At 52.6% G+C, this 16,705-nt stretch overlaps 2 protein-coding genes across 3 annotated transcripts; one reads left to right on the forward strand and one right to left on the reverse strand.

Moving 5' to 3' along the window:
* The first annotated feature begins 764 nt into the window (after positions 1 to 764).
* Fam180b (family with sequence similarity 180 member B) lies at positions 765 to 2,544 on the forward strand. 2 transcript variants are annotated; one of them, XM_048361595.1, is made up of 3 exons: positions 765 to 1,002; positions 1,333 to 1,345; positions 1,958 to 2,544. In XM_048361595.1, exons 1-3 carry the CDS (start codon positions 909 to 911, stop codon positions 2,352 to 2,354), a joined length of 504 nt encoding a protein of 167 aa, XP_048217552.1. In that variant the 5' UTR covers positions 765 to 908; the 3' UTR covers positions 2,355 to 2,544. The 2 variants fall into 2 exon arrangements, with proteins under 2 accessions (XP_048217552.1, XP_048217551.1); XM_048361594.1 differs by lacking the exon at positions 1,333 to 1,345 and adding an exon at positions 1,715 to 1,785 and having other exon boundaries at positions 1,986 to 2,544.
* A 915-nt stretch (positions 2,545 to 3,459) lies between these two features.
* C1qtnf4 (C1q and TNF related 4) lies at positions 3,460 to 4,615 on the reverse strand. Its single transcript, XM_048361590.1, has one exon. It carries the CDS (start codon positions 4,610 to 4,612, stop codon positions 3,632 to 3,634), a length of 981 nt encoding a protein of 326 aa, XP_048217547.1. The 5' UTR covers positions 4,613 to 4,615; the 3' UTR covers positions 3,460 to 3,631.
* Positions 4,616 to 16,705: the final 12,090 nt, after the last annotated feature.

A 16,705-nucleotide genomic window follows, 5' to 3' on the forward strand; every position in this document is an offset into this window, starting at 1 on the left:
AACTAAATAGTGCAGCTGCAGATGTTGTGACCTGAGAGGGATTCTGGAGCTGTGGTTCTTACAGACCACAGGGTTCAAGATGGGTGTAGTGTGGTCTTTAATGAGAACCAGAGGATCTCAACAGCTGCCCCAGGAAGCCCCTTAGCAGACTGATGGCAGCTGATAGGTCCTGAAGCTTGGGTGGTACCAGGGCAACTCTCCTCCCACCCAGTCACCCACAAGAAAAATGAGCCAACACCAAAGCAGGAAGAATGCATTGCTTTATTTTTGAGTCTTTAACCCTGCGTTCTCCCTATATCCTGACTATATCCTAATCTTCCTGGTTTCTGGCCCGAGTGAAGAACATTAGCAAGTAGCAGAGATTTCAGGGTTAGAGCAGAAAGCACTGAGGAATTGCCTATTTGTCTAGTTCCCAGGAGACCTTGATACTCCCAACCCCAGCTGACCTAGAGGTCCCTCCTGTGGCTGAGTGCCTGAGGTGGAGTGCTGTGCTCTGCCTTGCAAGGGGCTGTCCAGCCCAGCTCTATGCAGCTGATGCTCTTGGCAGCTGAAGGGCTCCCTGGAGGAAGGGCTGGACGATGTCAGTGACTGGCCTCTGTAGCAGGATATTTTGAGTATGAGGACAGGTAGTATCCTTCCCTTTGGAAGGGCCAAGCTAGAGCTGCTTGCTACCAAACACCCTTTTTATTAAATATCCCACCCATCTGGACATGAACAGGCTGCTACTGCCAAATCCAGGGTAGAAAGAGCCCCTGGGAAGTGCAGGAAGCCACAGCCAGCACCTCCCTTCAGCACTGAAGACACGATCAGAGCAGAACCCAGGAGCAGTCTGCAGTGGAAAGCTGTAGCTGTGGTGTGTGGCTCGCAGATGAGGGAGCAGAGAGCTGGTGGGAAGAGACTTTTTGAAAATGTGGTGCAGCATGGCCAGCACACTGCAGCTCCTGGTTTGTCTGGTGGTGACCATTCATCTCCCGTGGGTGACTGAAACACAGCACCATGCAGGTACAGAGGCTTCAGACAATGGATAGGAGCAAGGAAGGCTGCTGTCTGACAGCAGTTAGCTGAGTTAGCTGAGCTCACAAGGGCTCGGGAACTCTGGGCCTACTGGGTCTGATGTCTGCTGTAGTGGGTAGAGATGTGGACCCTATAATGGAAAGGTATAAACGAAGCCTGTGAAGACTGCCCTGGGTATGCTTAAGGCTGGCCCCAAACAGGGTTGAACCCTGGGCTCAACCCAGCTGATAATTCAAAGCAAGGTCCTTTGACCTGCTCAAGGCTTGGATAACCAAGGGCTAGGCCACACCTCAGGGTATGAGACAGAAAAGCACAAAGGACATTCTGCCCTGTTCTGTCCACACAATCCATTACTGAGCCAGCAGCAAGGAAAAAGGACACCCTTCCTAGGTTTACTTATCCTCTGAAAAGTCACTAGACCATTCTAGGTCACGCCCCAGATTACTATATGGAATTATATGACCTGTTGGCAAGGGTATGTACAAGTTAAAGGAGTTTGGACATTTGCTGAGATGGTAACTGAGGATGGAGTAACACTATGGAATCACAAGACAGAGGCCTAGGAGGGTATATGTCAGTGTGCATATGTGTACATGTGGGGCAGGTAGAGTGCAAAAGATGGCATTCCTGCATTGACAGAACTGGGAAAGTTTGTTCAGGGCATTGTGGCAAGCATCTTGATTCTGTTCTGCTGCCCTAGGGCAGCCACGAGACAGCGCAAGTCTGGGAGATGGCCTGAAGGAGTCAGAAGACCCAGAAGTGATGTTTGAGGTCATTCCTCCCAGCCTGAGATGTTGGGGGGAGGGTTCTGGAGGTCCCTAGCTGAGGGTTGGGAAAGGGGTTGGTTTCAGAGCAGGACTGCTGGGGGTGGGGGAAACAGCTTGGGTCTGCCTGCTTGTGCCCCTCCCCCCATTCTTCTCCCTTCCCTGCTTCTTGACTCCAGCCCTCCCCTTAAATGGCTCCTTTCGCAGCTGCTGTGGTCTGGGCTGGAGCTGGATGTCATGAGGCAGCTGCGTCTTCAGGATGAGGAGTTAGCGTCCACACGTCCAGGTCGCCGACTCAGGCTCCTTCTGCAGGACCATGTGCCCAGTGACTTGAAGGGTGCTGAGCAGCAGCTGCAGCAGCTACAGGACCTGCACAAGGGGCCTCCTCTTAGCCCCAGGGACTTTGAACATCTACTCCTCACCAGCCTGTCCTGCATCTACTGGCTTCATGCAGCTAATGAAACTGAAGAGAGCAGTCGCTGGGCCCAGGTCTTCACCTTCTTGGCACAGGAAATACTTTGGGATCTGTGCAAGGGTTTCTGCCCGCAGGGCCAGCATCCTTCACTATGGCCTTGAACTTCCATCCTTATCCCCTTCCCTTTCCCCCTTTCACCTTGCTATCAGCCCACACCCTCTCCATCCTCTTAACCTGAGCCAGGCTCATACTGGGCAGAGACACCATCTGGAATCCTACTCAGATGTCTGGGCATGGTTTATTATAATCCTCCCCTACCCATGTTATTATAATCCTACCCCACTTTGTTCCCTGAACCTTAATAGGATAAGAGCCAGAGACTGGGTATAGGCAGCAAAGGGCAAAACTTGCAGCCAGACTTGTGTGTATGTTGTGTGCTCACTGGATCAGGACTGAGATATGTATCTAAGGGGTTAAATGAAAGAGAAGCTGCCTCAAGTGAAGTGGAAGTCAGCCTCTAGGTCCATCCTATGGAATCTACAGAAATATTATGTTGGGCCTCCAATCCCAAGGGTCTGGGGTCTCAAGTCTGTGAGCTCTCCATTTGGGCTGGAAGTGTAGAATGGACTTCTTGATTTCTGTTCATTGGAAGAGTGAAGAAGAGACCAAAAATGTCTTCAGCTACATCTCAACAAGTCTCAGAGGAAAGAGGCTAGGAGAGGACCCACTCGGAGACTAGCTGAAGCAGGCTGGGATAGGGATAACTCGGATTCTGTATCCCTCTTCCCATAAAAACTTCTGTTCTGGCTTTCTGAGTCCATGCCCTTCCTTCAATGTCAGAATAAGACGGCTTACTCTGTGTGTTCTTACCCTGAGCAAATCACTCACCCCATCCTGAGAGGCCAGGAGGCTGGCAACCGGGTATCAACCCCTCAACCCTTTCCTCGTTCACCCAGGAGGAACATGCCCTTTTCTGGAGTCCTATGCCCCCAGTGTGGAAGTATGATGATGTATCTTGTTACCAAACGGAATCACCTGGGCGCCAAGAATAAGGTTGTAGGCCAGTGGGGACTAGGATTCGGGGGTGCACTGGACAGGGGAGACACAATGTGGAGAGAGGCCCGGGTGGTTCCAATCCCACCTCCTCACCCTCCCAGCACCCCAATCTTCACCCACGGGGCCTGTGTGCTGGCTGCAGTAAGCGATCAGGGCCTTCCTGCACCACTCCACCCCACCCCATCCCGGGGCAATGGCGTCGCAGTCAAGACAAGGGGACCCTCAGGCTGACCGGCACAGGCCCACTTTATTGGCAGAGTCCAGCCGCCCTGGGCAAGGCCGTCACACTGGCGCCGGTGGGGCGCTCGGGCCCGCGGTCCCCGGGCTCGGCATGCACGCCCCGGGCTCTCCTCCGGCTGGTAGGTGGGGGGTGGTGTGGCGTTCAGAGCTCTGGCAGGCCGGCGGGAGAGAGGTCGGGGTACACCAGGAAGCCGGAGAAGGTGATGTACTTGCCGTGGTTGCTGTAGGCGCCGTAGCCGTCGTGGTCGTGGCTGAGCAGCCAGACGGCGTCGCCGCGCCTCAGCGGCAGCATCACACTCTGACTCTGCATCTCGCGGCGCCGCGACGCGCCGTCGTCGTAGATCATGGCCTGCACCTCGTCGCGGTTCTTCATCAGCTTCACCGACAGCGTCTTGCGGGGCAGTTTGCCCAGGGTGAAGGAGAAGAAGTAGGCGCCGGGCAGGCGGCAGCGGAACACGCCGGCTGTGGCGTCGAAGTCGCCGCCGATGTTGACGAGCTCGGTGTCGAAGGCGAGCGGCCTGTGGCGCGGCCCGGAGCCCGCGTCGGAGCCCACCAGACTGCGCGTGCGCGCCGCCGAGAAGGCCGAGCGCGGCTCCGGGCGCGCGCGCAGCCCGTGCGCAGGCGCCTCGGCGGCGTCGGCGTCGGCGTCGGCGTACACCAGGTAGCCGCTGAAGGTGGCGCCGGGCGCGCCGAGCGCGTACTGCGGCGAGCCGTGCAGCCGCAGCCACACCGTGTCTCCGTAGTCGAGCTGCAGCATCGCGCTCTGGCTGGCCGCGCGCCGCGACCCGGGCCGCCGTTGCTCGTCGAAGGCTAGCGCCTGCACCTCGTCGCGGTTGCGCACCAGCATCACCGACAGGCTCTTGTGCGGGGCCTTGCCGGCTGTGAACGAGAAGAAGTAGGCGCCCGGCACGCGGCAGCGGAACTGCCCGGTGGTCGCGTCGAAGTCGCCCCCGATGTTCACGTAGACCTTGTCGAAGGTCACCGCCATCTCCGACGTGCCCTCCAGCGGCGTGGTGCGCGCAGCCGAGAAGGCTGATCGCAGCTCCGAGGCGTCCGGGCCCGAAGCCGGGCCCAGGGCCCAGCAGGCCGCGGGGCTCAGCAGGCCCAGCAGGAGCAGCAGCATGGCGTCTGAGAGGGGAGAAAAAGGCCAGGAGAGGATCCCGTTGGACCAGGGCAGCCTCCAAATGCCCAACTCCCCAGGGCTAGGTCATATACGTTCTCCTCCATTAGCCCTGACCTTGACCCATAATTTAGACACTTAGATAAGATCAGTGCATTTCAAGCCTGAGGGTGCCTTCATCGCTGTCACCTGGAGGGCTTCTTACACCCGTGGTTGGGTCCTATCCTGAGAGCCGATTCTGTGGTTCCTTAATGGAGCCTGAGCTTTGCATGTCTGTAACAGTTTTTTGCAGTGATGCTGATGCCTCCAGCCAAGGGACCCTCGCTTTCAGAATCCTTGGATTAGGCCAGAGAGTTTCCAAACTTTTTTCTTCTTATAAGCACACAAACTCTCTTCTCTCTCTGTCTCTGTCTCTGTCTCTCCTTCACCCACTCCCTCCCTCCCTCTCTCACTCCCTCCCTCCCTCTCTCTCTCCCCCCCCCCCCTTTTGCCAGTCCTGGGGCTTCAGTTCATGGCCTGAGCACTGTCCCTGGCTTCTTTTTGCTCAAAGCTAGCACTCTACCACTTGAGCCTCAGCATCACTTCCAGCTTTTTCTGTTTATATGGTGCTGAGGAATCGAGCCCAGGGCTTCATGCATGCTAGGCAAGCACTCTACCGCTAAGCCACATTCCCAGCCCTACAAACTCCTTTCTCTAGTTGGTGTATATATAAACCTCACCAGCAGCTCACACCTGTAATCCTAGCTAGTCAGGAGATTGAAACCAGAGGATCCACGGTTTGAAGCAAGCCTGGGCAGGAAAGTCCATGAGACTTACCTCCAATTAACCACCCAAAAACCAGAAGCAGAGCTCTTAACTCAAGTGGTAGAGTGTCAGCCTTGAGCAAAAGAGCTCAGGGAGAGAGCATCCAGGCCTCCAGTTCAAGCCCTGAGACCAGTACACATGTGCCTCAGAAAACCAGACAAAACTGGGTGCTGGTGGCTCACGCCTGCAATCCTAACTACTTAGGAGGCTAAGATTTGAGGATCTCAGCTCAAAGTCAGCCAGGGAAGGAAAGTCCACGAGACTCTTATGTCCAGTTAACCACTAGAAAACTGGAAGTAGGGGCTGGCCTAGTGGTGGAGTGCTTGCCTCGCATACATGAAGCCATGGATTTGATTCCTCTACGTTGTGTATGTAGAAAAAGCCAGAAGTAGTGCTGTGACTCAAGTGGTAGAGTGCTAGCCTTGAGCAAAAAGAAGCCAGGGACAATGCTCAGGCCCTGAGTTCAAGCCCCAGGACTGGCAAAAACAAAACAAAAAACTGGAAGTATAGCTGTGGCTCAAAGTGAAAAAGTTCTAGCTTTGAGCAAAAGGGGGCGCAAAGTGAAAAAGTTCTAGCCTTGAGCAAAAGGGACAACTCCCAGGCTCTGAGTTCAAGCCCTAAAAGAGGGGAGGGGGGCGGGTAGACAAGTAGAAATCCTGTGGTTGAAAAGGCTTACAGCCCTGCCTGCTAGAATCACCTTTCTCCCCCCGCAGCATCCAGGGGCCCTGGTGAAGGGTGTATAGTAGTGTCTAGTCAGTCTGGAGTTTGCTGCCTTTTTGTGTCTCCTTGGCCTTTCCCTTGAGAATAGACATTGTCTCTGTGTCAGTGGCCTCCATGATGGTGTTTAAGATCCATTTGGGCAGGAGAACAAACAGCTGTTCCCTGTTCTTGGCCTCTTACCCATTCAAAGGTCAACTCTCACATGGACCTCTGAACTCCCCAGGCATCCTCCCTGCATAGGTGGGGAGAACTGTTAGGATTTGAGATAGCTCCTTCCCTGTGAAATCAGAGTAAGGGAAGGTAACCTTTCTGGTTGGGGCTGGTCCCTGAGGGCCAGGGCAGAGCCAGTGCTACTGGAGATAGAGAGCAAGAACAAGATTCCAACTGGGATTTTGGTAAGACTAAAGTCAGCTGCTTTGTTATCAGTGATGGTGGAATGGAGTGGACAGACACCTAGAGTTAAAGGTCAGGTCCTCACTCTTAACCACCAGCATGCTGTGAAACCTAAGACCAGTTCCTTCCTTCCTTTTTTAAATTTTGTGGAACCTAAGACCAGTTCCTTCCTTCCTTTTTTAAATTTTGTGGTCGGTCATGGGCCTAGGCTCTTTTACTCAAGACTAGCACTCTACCACTTGAGCCACTGGTCCACTTCCAGTTTTTTTGGTGAGAAAATTGGACATGAAAGTCTAATGGGAACAACAATAACAACAAAAGTCTCATAGGGGCTGGGAATGTTGCCTAGCAGTAGAGTGCTTGCCTAGCATACACGAAGCCCTGGATTTGATTCCTCAGCACCACATAAGCAGAAAAGAAAAGGCTGGAAGTGGCACTGTTGCTCAAGAGGTAGAGTGCTAGCTTTGAACAAAGAGAAGCCAGGGACAGTCCTCAAGCCCTGAGTCCAAGCCCCAAGCCTGGCAGAAGAAAAAAGTATCATGGACTTTCCTGTCCCAACTGACTTTGAACTGTGATCCTCAAATCTCAGTCTACCGAGTAGCTAGGACTACAGGTGTGAGCCACCAGTGCCTGACTTTTTAGACCAGTTTCTTAACCTCTCTGTGAATGACTTCCTCTCTGTCAATGGAGGAAAGGTAAGAATGAGACAGCCATCAGTAATGAACATGGTTTATAAATGGCAGTGCTACCTAGGTGTGCACAGGCTTCTGTTCTTGGCCATGAGAAAAGTGATCTGATCACATTCTGGATTTAAGGGGTTAGAGACTCTTGAATTCCTATGCCTGAGAGCTTGGTGAAGGCACTGCTTAACCTCACTGAAGGACTCCATTATGCTCTAAAGTAGGGCACAGGCATTGGGGCTTAAAATCCCAAGAACCTGAAGAGGCAAGGCAAGAAAGATAGGCTGGAGGCAGCCCGGGAGTGGAGCGTCTCTGGAAAGTGCCTGGAAGGGTGTGTAGTTTTGTGTCTCTTGGAGATACTGGGTGCCTGTTGCGAAGAGTTGCCAGGGACAGCCGTGCTTCTTGAACCAGGATGTGTCCTGAACCGGGACACATCAACCCAAGGGTTGATGGGAGCTGGGATTGAACCCACATCCCACTTGCCCAGCTGTTGAAACACATGGGTAAAGTTGCACTTCTAATTTTTTTTTTTTTTTTTTTTTTTTTGGCCAGTCCTGGGCCTTGGACTCAGGGCCTGAGCACTGTCCCTAGCTTCTTCCCGCTCAAGGCTAGCACTCTGCCACTTGAGCCACAGCGCCGCTTCTGGCCGTTTTCTGTATATGTGGTGCTGGGGAATCGAACCTAGGGCCTCGTGTATCCGAGGCAGGCACTCTTGCCACTAGGCTATATCCCCAGCCCCTCTAATTTTCTTTTTTTTTTTTTTTTTTTTGGCCAGTCCTGGGCCTTGGACTCAGGGCCTGAGCACTGTCCCTGGCTTCTTCCCGCTCAAGGCTAGCACTCTGCCACTTGAGCCACAGCGCCACTTCTGGCCGTTTTCTGTATATGTGGTGCTGGGGAATCGAACCTAGGGCCTCGTGTATCCGAGGCAGGCACTCTTGCCACTAGGCTATATCCCCAGCCCCCCTCTAATTTTCTTGATAAAGACCTGGAACTGTTAGCCAGGTGCCTGTGGTTCATGCCTGTAATCCTAGGCACTCAGGAGGCTGAGATCTGAGGATCGAGGCTCAAAGCCAGCCTGTGCAGGAAAGTCTGAGACTCTTATCTCCAATTAACCACCAGAAAACCAGAAGTAGAACTGTGGTTCAAGTTGTAGAGTGCTGGTTTTGAGCTGAAGAGCTCAGGGACAGTGCCCAAGCCCAGAGTTCAAGCCCCATGACCACCACCACCACCAACAACAAAAAAGACCTGGAGCTGCTAGCCAGGTGAATATTGTCTCTTTCTAATTCTCACAAATGTATGCTATAAATTTTGCTATCCTTGAAGGCAGGAGAAAAGGAGCCCATATCTAGGGTAAAGACTACAAGCGTTCAATATTCTCCCCCTGCCCCTTGAACTTTGGGCCTGGGTGCTGGACCTGAGCTTCTTTTGCTCAAGGCTAGCACTCTACCCCTAGAGCCACAGGGCCAGTTCCAGCTTTTTCTGTTTATGTGGTACTGAGTAATCAAACCCAGGGCTTCATGCAAGCTAGGCAAGTACTCTACTTCTAAGCCTTGTTCCCAGCCCTGGCCCTGAGCTTTTGTGCTCAGAGCTAAAACTGTATCACTAAGCCATAGCTCTACTTCTGGTGTGTGTGTGTGTGTGTGTGTGTGTGTGTGTGTGTGTGTGTTCCATTGGAGATAGACTCTCATGGACTTTTCTGCCCCAGCTGGCTTTGAACTGCAACCCTTAGTGCCCACTAGTGCAGCCATTAGTACCTAGCCAACATGTTCTCTTTTACAAAGCTTTTTTGGACACCATCTGTTCTCAGCAAAGTTGTAGGATAGCCTGTTCCATTTTACTGATGAGAAACTTGAGATCCAAACAAAGGAGGTAGGGTGCATTTTGGACCAAGGTCATCCACAGAACATGAAGATAAACCTTAAGCTGAGTTTTTGTTTTGTTTACTTCAATACATTTTTCTTCCTACCACCCTTCCCTGCTCAACACAACTATCTCCAGGTAACCTGTCATCTGCCTCAGTTACTCTTCTTCAAAAACCTGGGAAGAGACAGGGGAACAATGAGGGGGATCCAGGGTGAAGGAAAACAAGCAGCCCAAACCAAAGCAAGCAAACAACAAAAAATCTCTAGTCTTTTGTCTTTTGAGAGCGTGAAGGACAGCTTAATCTTCACCCAACCGGGGCTTTTTCTAGAGCAATACCCCAGGGATTACCTGACCCCCCACCCCCGCAGCCATCTACCTGCCACCCAGAGGTGCCAAAGGGTCTCCCTCCGTGTCCCGCGCCCAGCCTCCATTTCACACACTACCGCACTACCGCACGTTTCCCAAAGTCTTTGTTTGTGTCCGTCCTTCCCTGAGCAGATCAGAGGAGGTGGGGTGTCCCGGGGAGGGGGTAGGGGGGCCCAGCTCCAAGGAAGGAAATGGCCGTTCTCAGCCCTGTCCAGGTGAGGCTCAAAATATCTTCAAAGAGAAAAACTGGGAACCCCGGAACCAAGAGAGAAGCAGCAGCAGCAGCGGTGTCAGGCCGAGGGCACCTCTGAGCCCTCTTCCCCAAACCCTCACTTTCCAGTTAACCCTCCTCCCAAGCCCCTGGACCCCCAACCCATCGACCCTGCAAGCCCCTCAAACCCTCCCAAGAAGCTGAATCCCACTTTCACAGGAACCAATTAATCCTCGTGAATATATGTGTGTGTGTGTGTGTGTGTGTGTATGTATGTACATATATATAATGTCGCCCCAGAAAGGCGTACCCCAAATACTGTCTCCCCCAGACTTTCCTTCCGCCGCCCATCCCTTCGTAGTGTCCTCTTTGCAAGGAAAAAAGGACCCACTCCCCTCGTGCGTCTCGCCACCCACCCCCCCGTGTGCAGTAAAGGGGAGCCCCGGCGCCCCCGCCTCCTTGGGGCCGCCCTCACCTGGCTGGCGGCGTCGGCGGTCGGGTGGAGCTGGGTCCGAGCCGGCGATCGGGCTCCGGGCTCCGGGCTCCGCGCTCGGGGCGCGCGCTGGGGCTGCGCACTGACCGCCCGCGCTGCGGCGGGGCCGGGCCTGCGGGGGTGGCGGGGGCTCGGGCGGCGGCCGGCGGGCGCGGGGACCCCGGCTCCGGCTCCGGGAGACGTGAGAGAATGGGAAGGACAGCCAAAGAGCGAGGCGGGCGAGCAGAGCGAGCAGAGAGGCGGAGGGCAGGGGAGAGGAGGAGAGGGGAAAGGACCGCCGGGGAGGGGCGCACCGAGGAGGGGAGCCGAGCCGCCGGGCCCGGGGCACCACACCGAGCCTGCGCCGCCCAGCGAGCGGGGACCCTTCCTCACTGGTGACCTTGGCTCAGAGCTTCCTCCTCCGGATCTGGACAGCTGGCATCCTTCACCCAAGTTAGCAGATGGGGAAACTGAGGCCCGGGACAGAGGCCACACTGGGGATGACCCAGGCACACCTACAGAGCAGCTTCCTAACTGGTTGGGGGACACAAGGCTGGGGTGGGACCCAGAGTCTGGAGCTGCCTTTGGGCTGCAAGGACAATGGACAGCGAGGGTTTGGCTGAGACAGAGGTCCAGGCTGAGCAGCCTTGGAGGAGAGGGTCCGAGGGAAGAGAAGGATAAATTGGTCAATGTCACTAGTGAAAGGAGAATTTAAACTGTCCAAGACTTTCTTCCTCATCTCTAAGCCTGAGCATATCCATCCTGCGGTTAGAAAGGAAGACTAAGAAAGGTCACAGATTGCAGGTCCACAGGATCTTCTACTAGAAAGGGTTGAGAAGGGCAGAAAATCCCTACACGACAGGGGGCCTGTGGCTCATGCCTGTAATCCTAGCTACTCAGGAGGCTGAGATTTGAGGAGAACAGTTCAAAGCCAGGCCAGGCAGGAAAGCCAGTGAGACGTGTTTTTTTTTTCTTTCAGTCCTGGGCCTTGAACTCAGAGCCTGAGCACTGTCCCTGGCTTCTTTTTGCTCAAGGTTAGCACTCTTACCACTTGAGCCACAGCGCCACTTCTGGCTTTTTTCTATATATGTGGTGCTGAGGAATCAAACCCACAGTTTCACGTATGTGAGGCAAGCACTTTACCACAGGCCATATTCCCAACCTGCCAGAGAGACTCTTAAGTTAACCAGAAAAAAAAAAAAAAAAAAGCCAGAAGTGGAGCTGTGGCTCAAGTGGCAAAGCCTTAGCCTTGAGCAAAGAAGCTCAGGGACAGAGCCTAGGCCCTGAGTTTAAGCCACAGAATTGCTCTCCCCCTCTCCCCCCAAAAGAGGGACATGGACACCATGGAGTACAGCAAAGCCACAGATGGGGGACAGATTTGCCTACCTTAACCCCTCCTGTGGTCTGCTCTGTGGGCTTGGACTCCCCTGATATGGGTCTGGGTCTGGGCTGTGTGATCTCCCAAGGCAGCCATAGAGATTGTGGCCTGCCTGGTACTCAGTAGATGCTGACTTAAAGGGGGGGGGGGGTGTTGAAGAGCTCTCAGCTGACAGGGGCTGCTGGCCTCCTGGTGGGCTGGGGCTTGGGCTTCAGTTGGGGGGGGGGAGCTTAAGTCACCTGCCTCCTGGCGAAGAAGCCCCTTGCCCTCCGGGACTTTCCTTGTGGAACTCTCAGGACTTACCTGACTCCACTCCACTTAGTAAGCTCATCTCCTTGGAGGTGTGGATAACGATGACTGGCTTGTGTAGTTCCTTCAGGATGTCATTAGGGGTGTGTGTGTGTGTGTGTGTGTGTGTGTGTGTGTGCATTTCAAGTAGGATATGTGGGACAAAGCATCTATCTAGCCCTTGTAAGATCACAGTTGTCTCTTCCACTGGCCTGAAAACTCTGAGGTCATGAGACAGGCGAAGGGTGCACAGGCAGGACAATTAAAATCCCAATTACATGTTCTGGCAGCCATTTGCCACTTATTTGGGTCTCACAGAGAGTTTTCAGCAGAAGGGTGGGGTGGAGAGGGGTGTTTGGGGCACATGAGAGCCGAGGTAGCTTCGGGGGCTGGGAAAGGGAGGAGGGCAATCAGAAAGGGATAGGAGAGAGAAGATGCCAGGAGCTGGTGGGCAGTGGGCAGCCCAGGGTGGAGAACCATGGTTAGCAGAAGGCAAATCGGAAGAGGTGGCAGCAGAGTTCAGAGGAAAGAGCCCAGGCCACGCTGTTCTTTCTGATTGTTCCTACTATGGAGAGCAACCACCATTAGAACAGCTGGTGCTGTCATTAGCTCCTGAACCTAACTGCTTTGGTGTCTTCCCTAAGAATGTTCTTGGGCTGTTTATATGAGAGAGACCCCAGTCCCCAACCAGGGAGGGGTCAGTGCTGGAGACAAAAGACCTCAGGTTCCTGGTTCCTCAGGGGAACTAAGCCAGTTTCCAATTCCAAAGCTGCTCACATCTGCGTGCTTTCTTTTCTTTTCTTTTGCCTTGCTTGGGATGGAACGCAGGACCTTGTGCAAGTTCGATGTGTGCTCTACTACTGAGCTGCAGGCCAAGCTGGACCCATTGCTTTCTTTCCTCCCTTTTTGACCCATTTCCCTACCTCTCATCCTAGTTCTTGGGATTACCTCTCAGTTACTCACACCAAATTCTTGTCTCAGGATCTGCATTCAAGAGAACCTAAACGACTACAGTCAATGTGTGCCTGGCATTCTGTCAAGTGCTTTTCACAACTACCACCTTATGTATTTATTTATTTTTGGTTGGTCATAGGGCTTGAACTCTGGGCCTGGGCACTGTCCCTGAGCATTTCAGCTCAAGGCTACCACTTTGAGCCACTTCCAGTTTTCTGGTGACTTATTGGAGATAAGAGTCTCATGGATTTTTCTGCCATGGCTTTCTTTAAACTATGGTCCTCAGATCTCAGCCTCTTCAGTGCCTAGGATTACAGGTGTGAACCACAGGTGCCCAGCACCTTATTTAATTTAATATAATTTTGTTTTTGCCAATCCTGGGGCTTGAACTCAGGGCCTGGGAACTGTCCTTGAACCTCTCTGTGCTCAAGGCTAGCACTCTACCACTTGAGCCATAGCACCACTTCTAGCTTTTTCTGTGTATGTGGTACTGAGGAATTGAACCAGGGCTTCATTTGTGCTATGCAAGCAACTCTACCCAGCCCTTATTTAATTTTTTTTAACATCTGTGTATGTGTATGTGCATGTGTGTGTGTGTGCGTGTGTGCATGTGTGTGTATCCTAGTCCTGGGACTTGAACTCAGGGCCTGGGCGCTGTCCCTGAACCTCTTGTGCTCAAGGCTAGCACTCTACCACTTGAGCCACAGTGCCACATCTGGTTTTAGAATGGTTAATTGGGGATAACAGTCTCATGGGGACTTTTCTGTCCAGGCTTGCTTCGAACTGCAATCCTAGATTTCAGGCTCCTAAGATTACAGGCATGAGCCACCAGCGCCTGGCATGAATACATTTCTTTTTGGACAAAGTCACCCCTTCCTTTGCTTTCTTTGGGCCTTATTTTTTCATCTGTAAATGAAGGGATGATCTCTTGGCTTTGAAGGGAAGTAATGCACCCAGTTTTTCCTGCAGCTAGCCTGGCCAGTGAGATACAAGCAGACATCACTGGAAGAAAAAGGCACTGTCTCCACAGTGTAGTGCATTCCTTTTGCTCTCTCTTTTCTTCCCTTTTCCTGGTATGTGGCCTTGAAGGCTGGGGCTCCAGTTGCCACTTGGGCTAGCAGATAGCAATGAAATGTTCAAAGGCGCCATACCACTTAGGTTCCCAGAAAGAAGAAGCTGAGCTGAACAAGCCCTAGACATTGTCCTTAAGGGGTTACTCATTTGGCGGGGGGGGGGGGGGGGGGGGGGGGAGGGTGGGGAAGGGCAGTAGTATGTGGACAAAATGAAACTGGTCACCCCTGGCTCATGCCTGTAATCCTAAATACTCAGAGGACTGATATCTGAGGATCTTAGTTCAAAACCAGCCTAGGCAGAAAAGTCCAAGAGAGGGGCTGGGAATATGGCCTAGTGGCAAGAGCACTTGCCTCGTACACGTGAAGCCCTGGGTTCGATTCCCCAGCACCACATATATAGAAAATGGCCAGAAGTGGCGCTGTGGCTCAAGTGGTAGAGTGCTAGCCTTGAGCAAAAGGAAGCCAGGGACAGTACTCAGGCTCTGAGTTCAAGGCCCAGGACTGGCCACACACACAAAAAAAAAGTCCAAGAGACTCATGTCCAATTAACCACCATAAAGCCAGAAGTGGAACTGTGGTGCAGATCGAAGAGAGTTAGCCTTGAGTGAAAAAGCTAAGGGACAGCGCCCAGACGCCGAGTTCAAGCTCCACCAGTACCAGTGTGCACACACAGAAAAGAACCGAAGTATGTGGAAAGAGACCAATGCCAGAGAGAAGGGCAAGGGCTATGGAGCATGAAGGGTAGGGACAGCCACTCCAGCTGGGGCTGGCATGTCAGAAGTGCCACGAAGGAGGAGATCTCTTTCTTTTTTTAAAAACCTAAGTGGGTTTTTTTTTCTTTCTTTCCTAGTGGTTAATTGAAGATAAAAGTCTCACAGATAGAAGATAAGGGGGAGGGGGAGATAGGGCACAGAGAGAGAGAGAGAGCGAGAGTGCGAGAGAGAGAGAGAGAGAGAGAGAGAGAGAGAGAGAGAGAGAGAGAGAGAAAGAGATTGGAAGAGACACCAGGCAACCAAGGAGAAAATACTGCAGTGGTCAGATAAATATTGATGATATAGGAGAGTGGTAAGAAAGGGGACGTGAGAGAAGAGACATTGGGGAGAGACAGAGATGTGGGGAGACAGGCTGCACTGGCTCACAATTTAATTAGCTTCCTGCTTTGCCAGAGGATTACAGAAGAATTAGCAGAGCTGAGAGTCTGGGGACCTCGCAGGGAGTTGAGGGGAAGTTAATGAGAAAGACAACAACAAGCCCCGGGGAGAAATGAAAGAGGAAGAAATGTCAGCCAAGCAGAGAAACACATGTCAGGGCTCCCAGGCTGTAGCCCTCCAGGGGAGCAGACACTTGACACCCCTGGGCCAGGCTCTGGCCCTGTTACCCCAGGATCCCACCCCCTTGGGACTCCCCATAAATCACCCTGGAGGGGAGGGAGGTGTGAGGCTGGGAGTGAAGATCAAATCCCCCCAACTCTTGGCCTTTCGCTAATAGGACTCAAGAAGGCCTAGACCTTCTAGAAGGCGGGCTTGAGCCCCGGGTGCTTCCTACAAGTGGATGGGGACATGACCTGCCAGTTAACAGACGAGATAAACTGCATTTTCCAAAGATGATGACTTGGTCTCCCTTCCTCTGTGCTCTTACAAGTGTAGCCTTGAAGACATGAAATGGATTTGGGTGATAAAAAATAAACATGGTGTCAGATGCCAGAGGCTCAAACCTATAATCCTGGCTACTCAGAAGGCTGAGATCTGAGGATCACAGCTCAAGGCCGGCCTGGGCAAAGAAGTCTGTGAGATTCTTTTTTTTTTTTTTTTTTTTTGGCCAGTCCTGGGCCTTGGACTCAGGGCCTGAGCACTGTCCCTGGCTTCTTTTTGCTCAAGGCTAGCACTCTGCCACTTGAGCCACAGTGCCACTTCTGGCCGTTTTCTATATATGTGGTGCTGGGGAATCGAACCCAGGGCCTCATGTATACGAGGCAGGCACTCTTGCCACTAGGCCATATCCCCAGCCCCTCTGTGAGATTCTTATCTCCAATTAGCCACCAGAAAACTGGAAACGGAGCTGTGATTTAACGTGGTAGAAACCAAGCCCTGAGTTCAAGCCCCACAACTAAGAAAGAAAGGAAGAAGGAAGGAAGGAAGGAAGGAAAGAAGGAAGGAAAGGAGGAAAGGAGGAAAGGAACAAAGCAAGCAAGGCCAGGCCACATGGAAATGCTGCATAGAAATTTGTCCAAAACTGGACACTGGTGGCTCATGCTTGTAATCCTAGCTCCTTGCCTGTGATCCTAGCTACTCTGGAGGCTGAGATCTGAGGATCGTGGTTCAAAGCCAGCAAGAAAGTCCTTGTGACTCTTATCTCCAAAAAACTATTCAGAAAAAGCCAGAAGTGGTGCTGTGGCTCAAGTGGTAGAGTGCTAGCCTTGAGCATAGACAGGTTCAAAGATAGTGCCCAGGCCCTGAGTTCAAGCCCAGGACCAGCAAAAAAGACAACAGTGGAGGTGTGGCTCAAGTGGTAGAGCACCAGCCTTGAGTAGAAAAAGCCAAGTGAGAGCTTGAGACCTGAAGTTGAAGCCACAGTTTCTCTCTCTCTCTCTCTCTCTCTCTCTCACACACACACACACACACACACACAACACACACACCAAAATGAAAAACAAAACAAAACAAAAACAGAAAGTGCAGGGAACAGGAGGTAACTCCCTTAGTAGGCAATACAGAATCCGTATTGCAAGATTTCAGAGTCCCCATCTGTCAAATAGGGAAAATAGCAGCACCTCTTGCTTGTCACAATCATCACAGATGTGATGGATGCAAAGCAATTAGCACAGAGCCTGGCACACTGTAAGCGCTTAGTATGTACTGGCTACGACTAATGTGTGGTGTTTGAAAAAGGCATTG

The sequence above is a fragment of the Perognathus longimembris genome, chromosome 13, assembly GCF_023159225.1.
Source record: "Perognathus longimembris pacificus isolate PPM17 chromosome 13, ASM2315922v1, whole genome shotgun sequence".
Taxonomy (NCBI): Eukaryota; Metazoa; Chordata; class Mammalia; order Rodentia; family Heteromyidae; genus Perognathus; species Perognathus longimembris.